Source organism: Impatiens glandulifera, chromosome 8 (assembly GCF_907164915.1).
Source record: "Impatiens glandulifera chromosome 8, dImpGla2.1, whole genome shotgun sequence".
In the NCBI taxonomy this organism is placed as follows: Eukaryota; Viridiplantae; Streptophyta; class Magnoliopsida; order Ericales; family Balsaminaceae; genus Impatiens; species Impatiens glandulifera.
The window spans coordinates 27,765,558-27,773,356 of record NC_061869.1 but is presented as its reverse complement, the minus strand read 5'-3'; the positions used below and the strand labels follow the sequence as shown (position 1 = coordinate 27,773,356).

The window sequence follows — 7,799 nt, the reverse complement described above, 5'->3', positions numbered from 1 at the left end:
TTAAGTCATGAGTTTTTGACTGGGTTTGTGTAGTCTCTATACAAATCAAAGTCTTCTAGTTAGTATCCTTCTAGAAACAGAAGAAGGGGTGACGTAAGAGTTTTATCTCCGGCATTCATAAAACTTTGTGTTTTATTTCCTTTATGCACTTTGCATTCGTTTTCCTAACGTTTCAAATCTAGCAAACAGTTCCGCACTTGAATCCGTTCAAGAGGTTGCGAAGATTTGTGAAAAATAGAAACCGATTTTAATCCCTCACATGATTAACATCGAATTGAAAGTTGTTAACTATACTCAGAACCCTATCTCAACCCTATCTCTCTGTTGTTGACACCGATCATAACATTTAATTTTCTAATTGTAGTTATGTTACAATTCTATAAATATTGCAATATTTTATTTTGTGTTACAAATTTTAGTTGCTAAATAATGATTTTTTTATAGTGTTAATTTACGTTTATCCATCAAACTTCCATACAAATATTTTAACCAAAAATATGAAATCTCTTATTGTATTTTTTATCATTTGTATTAAATCCCAAGTTATTATGACCACCAAAGTAGTCGATGGTAAGAATCGACTTAAAAATCAAAATATTATGGGTTTAATTTTATCTAAAAGCGTTTTGAGTTTAAACGAGAACATAACTGTGAAATATAATGCTAGTTCTCTTTTATTTAAAAAAAAAAACACAAGTTATTATGATAATCAAATATAAAATTTTGATTTATTAAGATACTTATTGTTTGTTTGCACAAATAATTATGAGATTGTATCTCTTACCCCCCTTTTTTTTTCTAATTAAGATAAAACAAATATTATATATTAATATAAGAAGAAGAATATAACTACAGTTGAGAACAAATCCATAAAGTTATCCATAATAAAATTCAATGTTAATTTCAGAGGAAATTAAATAAATAAATAAAAAGATAGAACCCTGATTGCTATAGATAGTCCTTAATTAAAAAATCAAAAGCCATTAATAATCATAAGTATATATATTATGATTTGGAGATAGAGACATTAACATCTTTAACCATGTTAGACTGAACAGTCGTTATTGAGACATTAGGGGAAGAAGGCTCACCACTTTTAAATGCCCCGACATGAGTAGTTTTGTTGGAAATAGATGTAGCCGATGAAATAGCTGTCGCTAATGAAATTGGCATTAGACAAAGTCCTTTACTCTGAAGATATTGCATAGCTGAGCTCATATCTTCTTCCAATAACTTTGCTACTTGCTGCTCCTTCATGCTTGATGTCCCCTCTTTGTTAATGCTCGAACCTATTACTGCCTTATTCTGATCCATCAATGAAATCACAATTTTTATGTTATTAGAGTCCCATTTTTAATTATATATACTAGTAAAAACATTAGAAATGTAGAATAATTATTTCTAGAATAATAATAAGAAGGATAGAGAGCGAGAATTTTGTATCATAAATGGTGTGCAGACACGTGATTGAACTTATCTAACTAGTAATAGTACCTCTGATGTATCTCCACCCATTCTGGGGAAAGCAGCAGTTGCACCTCCCAATCTGCTCATGCTCAAAACCTAGAAAGTTTAAAGAGACAAATTAAGTGGAATATTATCAATATTATTCTCAGTGATAATAAGGATTAATGGGGATGGTGCAATTGATAAAAAAGTTCATTGACAGTGGCTAATGGAAAATTAATTATATTTAATTGAGTTAGATTTGTTCTATATTTATCCAATTATTTGTTAAGTTAGGACTATTCATTGGGCTTTAATCCTAGCTAAACAATGAGATAATTTAATTAGAAGGTGATAATTATGCAACAAAGTGTTGTATTGGAAATAAACAATTGTAAAGGGCATCAAATTGATTTCTTATTATTATTAATTTTTATGAAAAATAAGTTATTTGTGTTTTTAATTGGTTTAATTAATATAATTTTATATGTTTGAAATTTATAAAATTAAAATAAGAATACATTAATATTTTAGTTGATATATTAAATAATTAAAATTTGATAATAGTTTTTTATTTTATATATATATATAAAAAAACCCAAACATTATAAGAACTGGATTTGATGAAAAAATTTTAATATCATCAACTAAAATAATAATAATAATAAAAAACTAGATAAAACAAGCTTTAGAGAAATTTTACCTTAACCTGGAGCTGGAGGAACTTCAGATAATCAATTATCTCATCAAGCATTGAAGCCTTGTCGGTCTGCCCTCGCAAAAGAAGAAAAAAAACACAATATGACAACTATTTAAGGCATTAAAGTTTTGGTCGGGGCACAAGTAGATATAGTAAAATACTCTAAATTGTTTGTTTGGAACTTTTAAACTTTGTATTGAAGAAGATTCTATTCATAATCTAAAAAGAGATTTGTTTTTTTTTTCAAGAGATAATCAAGTAATCATTTTTTAATTATTAGCCTTATATTTTCTATATACATATCTTTTTTCATGACAGCAGCCCTTTTATTTTCCCATTAAAAAAAAGCAGCCAAGGGTAATTATTAGAGTCATTTCAATACAATAGAAGAGAAGAAAACATTGAAGTAAAATATGTGATCTAGACTTAAGGCTTTGAGGTCAAATGTGTTGACAATAAGAAGCCCTTACGCCTCAAAACGTCATCACTAAGGATCTTGTCAAAAATCTCCAAAAAAAAATATGATATCTTTAAAGGAGTCTAGAGTTCCATAATGAATCCCAAAGGAGTCAAAGGAAACAAAATGTTGTGCCATGATACAATCATCGCCACTAGCCCTACAATTTTACCATGAACGTGAATATCGATCCCATTAAAGGAGTCTAATTGTTCGGACACAACTTTCTTTCGACTATGTAAGGAATAAAACTTCTTCTGCCCAACCTAAACATACAATTCTCCCTAAAGGAGCCACAATTAAAACAATTTACCTTCAATCACCAAGGCCAAAATGGGTGGTGATTGGTTTGGTGGGGAAATAGAATCCGTAAAGCTCATACTTGCAACGAATCATTGTAACCTATCCTATAAGGAGCTCCAACACTATCAAATCTAGATACTTGTAGAACCTTGAAAGGGGAGATGGAGAACACATTATTGATTAATGTTAGATTATCATCCCACTTTCAGCACATACTTCCTAGTTCATCTGGTTTCTTCAATGTTGGAGGGTAGATGATGGGAGAAAATTGCATATGTTGCACGCAAGTAATTGTAAAAGGAGTTGACGACCGTATCAACCTCTACTTCATTGTGAGCATGATAATCTTAAGGGCCTGCCCAAGACAGAGAGAAGGAAACACTACCATTGCTCCCTTTAGTTCTAGTACAATCATTGAAAGAGCTAATGTTTCAGCTGAGATCCAAAGTGAATATCATGCACAATTCATCTTCTTTGTTTATGGGGAAGTTCCAAAAGCCAGGTGAGAGATTCATCTTTCTTGTTTATGGGGAAGTTCCAAGAGTTAGCTAGGTTAGAGAGAATATCATTTATGATTAATCTTTCTTCTTTATGAGGGTGTTCTAAGAGCTAGATTGGAGGTTTCACATTACTGTGAGACCCCCTTAAAGCTTTTGGAGACCATAAGACCCCAGTTGAGAATCATGGGAATACTATTCATTGATGGGTTCTTTCAATCAATCTCAAATTCATTCCCTGGTGGTTGCATAGCCACATGAAGAGGGGGATGCTTCATGACGACCAGATTGAGTTATTTTGGACTAGTAATGAAGAACTCTAGCTGGTAGAGAATCTACAATTTGGCATGACCAACAATTTTAATAATGCTCTAGTTTAGATTCATATGCAAAGGATTCTAGTTGAAGTTGAGATAATCGGCACAATCAACTTCATAACAATGAAAGTTTGATTCTCTTAAAATGCTACAATGGAATTTCCAACCACTTGATGACATGCATATTGTAAATATTGTGACGTTGGATTTCATCCGTGTTGTTTCTTTCCGTCTCCAAAATCATTAACCATCTCTTCACCACTTTTGTGTCTTTCTTCCAGCAGAAAGTCACCATCTCTACACATCATTCCAAAACATTTTTGCCAACAGGAAAAACATTTCCGGTAAAATCTTTTCGTCATTCCTAGATTTATCAGATTCCCATTTCGCTTCGCCAATGTCCCAAACAATTCTACTAAAATTTTCTTACATAAAGCAAAATTCCCACAGTTAGAATCACACTTACCTCAGTTTCTAGCAACCACCATCAACATGTCTAACCCCAGTTTTTCCCTCTCCCATATATCTACAAACAATAGCTGGAACAACCAAAGTTCTTTCCAGAACTTTCACCTTGTTTTAGAGGGAAATTGAGACCTTTTTCCATGACTATAAGATTCAGGTGTAGAGCTCCCGAGGTTTGGGAATGGGGAAGATGAGTCAACATCTCTTATGTCTTTAATGTTGTATTCTATCCTCAATTTCTTTTGGATTTGAATGTAGTATATGAGGATGTGTTTTGAACAACTAATTATTTCAAAGGTAATTCATTTTCTTGTGACTTCTATAAAACAAGGCTAGTTTCTCTTGGTAATATCTATAAAATATTCTCGATGTAATGCCACTGTTTAAGCAATTGTATGAACATCAAATAAGTAACTTCAGAGAATTACCTTATTGGCATTAGGGACAAGCTCTTGCAAATCTTTCATCCTCTCTGCAATCCTTTCTCTCCGTAACTGCAAATTGAAGGCCAAATCAAGATCATTTTCAGAGAAGTAAACCAAAAGTTAAAGAAAGGAAGAAGAGGCAAAGCTTGAAAGGAAGTAGATATCGCGTACCCTTTCGGCGATGCTGTGAGGGTCAGTGGCTTGACCTCTCCTGGCCCTTGCTCTCTGTCTCGGCTGCGCTTCAGTTGTTCCTCTTCCGGCCGAGCTGCTAGATGGAATCGCGTTCATGGCACCCATTAGAATCGGCGCGCCGAAATTTTGACCCTATAATGCAAATTTCTCATTTATTTTCTTCTCTCTAAGCAACTGAAAACTTATGAATAGAGTTATCTGTTTACATTCGGTACCTGATGAGGAAGGTGGAAATGCTGGGATAGGTTTGAGTTTGGATCTGATCCGTGCATAGATCCAGTGAAACCGTTGCATAGAGCTCCATCCTGCAAATCGTCAATAACCTAAAATTAATTGCCTCGATTTTTACGTCTCTCTCTTTCTCTAAGAACTTACCGGACTGGTACCGACATCATCTCCGTTGCCAAGGTTCAGAGGCAGAGACCTGAGGATGGAATCGCGGGATACAGAACCGTCAATGCCGCTGCATTGCAGCAACAATTGTTGCTGGATGTTGATCTGATTTTGCAGGACCTTTGACGACGGAAGAAGTAACGATTGATCGTCGCAATTGAAATGAGGATCTCTTGGAACATTGTCTGGATCCGGCGATCCATCTTCCGCAACGAGATCTCGAGATTTATGTAATCCAATCCAAGGCGATGTTGCCTCCGTGGCACCTACATTTAGTTCTGGAAGCCACGAGCATGAATTACCAGCAATGGTGGATAGCATTTGCTCGAGGAAGTCGTCATGCGCAGCCATTGGATCAAATTGCGAGCTCATATGACTGTTTCCAATTAGATTCTGATTACTTTCGACGTCTTGCTGAGACAACTGCGACTCTTTCAATACCGATTTCTTCGATTCCATTTCTGTTCCTAATGGCTGCATAACTTCAACAATAAACACGATATAAATATCAATTGGCCAATGTTTACGTGTGCGAATTGCGATGCGACTTAGTAGGACAGAAAAATGGGGAGAGATAATAGAGATTTCGTTGCTTACCTGAATCGGAAAATGCTAGAGATTGGAGAGAGAGAGAAGTCTCTCTGGTTCTGTCCTCAGCACAAACTTCAAAATCTCAAGCAGGCGACGGATGTTTGGCTATGGAGAGAGGAAATCGCAACGAGGACATGAACGCGATGCCTTCTTCGTTACCAGAGCATGCAGTTGAAGATAAGGACTAGTTTGATTTCTTCAAATATCAAATACTGAATAGCAGTTATAAAACACGAAAAATCAGAGATATTTAGTTCCTAGAAACTTGATGAAATGGGAAATTTGATGAAATGGACCTACTAATAGCGTTAATTCCAAAAAAGGTTCGCGCCTGCTAATGTTTGTAAAATGGGCATTTTTGTCATGCGAAAAGTCTGAAATACCCCTCGCGCGCCTGATTTGCCGCTCATTTACGATAAATGTCATTCACGCATTTTCATCTAAAATGCGTGACTTGATTAACACGTTTTAGATGAAAATGCGTGAATAGCATTTCCCGTAAATTGAAAGTCGAGAAATGTCATCATGCATTTTCATCTAAAACGCATTAATCAACTCACGCATTTTATATGAAAAATACGTGAATGTCACTTCTCGTAAATGAGCGGTAAGTCAGGCGGACGAGGGGTATTTCAGACTTTAAGTAGGACAAAAAGCCCATTTTGCAAACATTAGCCGACGCGAATCTTTTTTGGAATTAAGGCTATTAGTAGGGTTATTTCATCTAATTTCCCGATGAAATGACCCTAATAAACTGGGAAATGACCCGCCCACAATAACACTTGCGAAGATAATCACTCCCCTATAGTATGACAAAAATAACCTTTCCCGTGACGCGACGGAACTCTAATTCGTCGCGATGGTGGTCGCCTCATGCGCGAAAACATGCTCGTCGGCGCGACGACATACTCGACGAAATCAAGTAAAATTGTTATTTGTGCAATTTTTTGTTAGTTACTAGTCATTTTCCTAATACCATTATTAGGGCATTTCATCCAATTTCCCATTACAGTGTATTCTATTAATTAAATAAACAGTCAATACAATTATTATTGTAAATAAACTAATTAAAATAAAGAATAAAATATTTATATTTTAATCTAATTTCAGATCTCTTACTCAATTGGTCAACTATAAAGCTTACATCATTTATTCTTCTTCTTTTGTCCTTTCATGAGTAATTATTCAAAAACAATATATATAATTATTATTTTGTTAAACAAAATTAAAAATGGTTTGAATCTTAATTTTATATTAAACAAGTAAACTTCTCCCTTAATTCATATTAGAGATTAAAATTTAGGTGATCCAATAATATTATATTGTTTCTACAATAATTCTTATAAATATTTCGTTTCTTCTCAATTTTTTTATCTTTCATTTAATTTTAAATTTAGTTAGGTATAATTAGTATAATAAATTAATTATATTTTTCTCGATTTTTTTTATTTATCTACATTTTTTTTTTTCTAATTTATAGGTTATAAAAAAATTTAATTGCAGTTAGGGTGCGGATGTGGTGGTATTATCTTTCCTTTATAAGCGGGCACGTGTTAGTATTCCAACCGGTTACATTTGACATTTTCATTAATCTCAAAATAAAAATATTAAATAAAAAAAAACTATACACTCTTTAAATAAAAAAAATATTATTTGTTAATTCTTTCATTACCTGATTACCCTTATCTTTTATTTTAAGGAAAAGTTCTTTTACTATGCTATTAATTATTAATTAATTTTTTTTTAAAAAGAATCAAGATTAAAAATATTTTATTATACAAATTATATTGTTTAAATACAATCATTATTATTTTTCTAAATACAAATTTATTTAATTATTAATTTGTTTTGATGAAATTAAAAAAATTATGTAATGAATTCCCCATATCTCATACTTAATTATAGGGTTCCATATGATTTATTTGGATTCAATCAATATAAATTAGTATCTCCTTATAAATAAATTGTCCATTCACCCCTAACCTAAAATATCAAAATATATTTAATTCACTT

The 7,799-nt window shown here is 33.0% G+C and overlaps 1 protein-coding gene across 1 annotated transcript; it reads right to left on the bottom strand.

Annotated features, from left to right (window-relative positions):
• Positions 1-861: 861 nt before the first annotated feature.
• LOC124912350 (transcription factor LRL2-like) lies at positions 862-5,696 on the bottom strand. Its single transcript, XM_047452959.1, has 7 exons — positions 5,178-5,696; positions 5,018-5,107; positions 4,782-4,934; positions 4,614-4,679; positions 2,150-2,215; positions 1,495-1,563; positions 862-1,305 (listed from the first exon to the last, which is right to left on the bottom strand). The coding sequence occupies exons 1-7, from the start codon at positions 5,673-5,675 to the stop codon at positions 1,006-1,008; spliced, it is 1,242 nt and encodes a 413-aa protein (XP_047308915.1). The 5' UTR covers positions 5,676-5,696; the 3' UTR covers positions 862-1,005.
• Between the last annotated feature and the right edge of the window lie 2,103 nt (positions 5,697-7,799).

Bases quoted from the DNA above. Each gene is read 5' to 3' on its own strand.
- LOC124912350 (XM_047452959.1), bottom strand. From the start codon at position 5,675: ATGCAGCCATTAGGAACAGAAATGGAATCGAAGAAATCGGTATTGAAA. The intron at 5,108-5,177 runs GTAAGTTCTTAG...GACGATTTGCAG, and splicing joins ATGATGTCGGTACCAGTCCG to GATGGAGCTCTATGCAACGG. The intron at 4,680-4,781 runs GTACGCGATATC...TTCAATTTGCAG, and splicing joins CTCACAGCATCGCCGAAAGG to TTACGGAGAGAAAGGATTGC.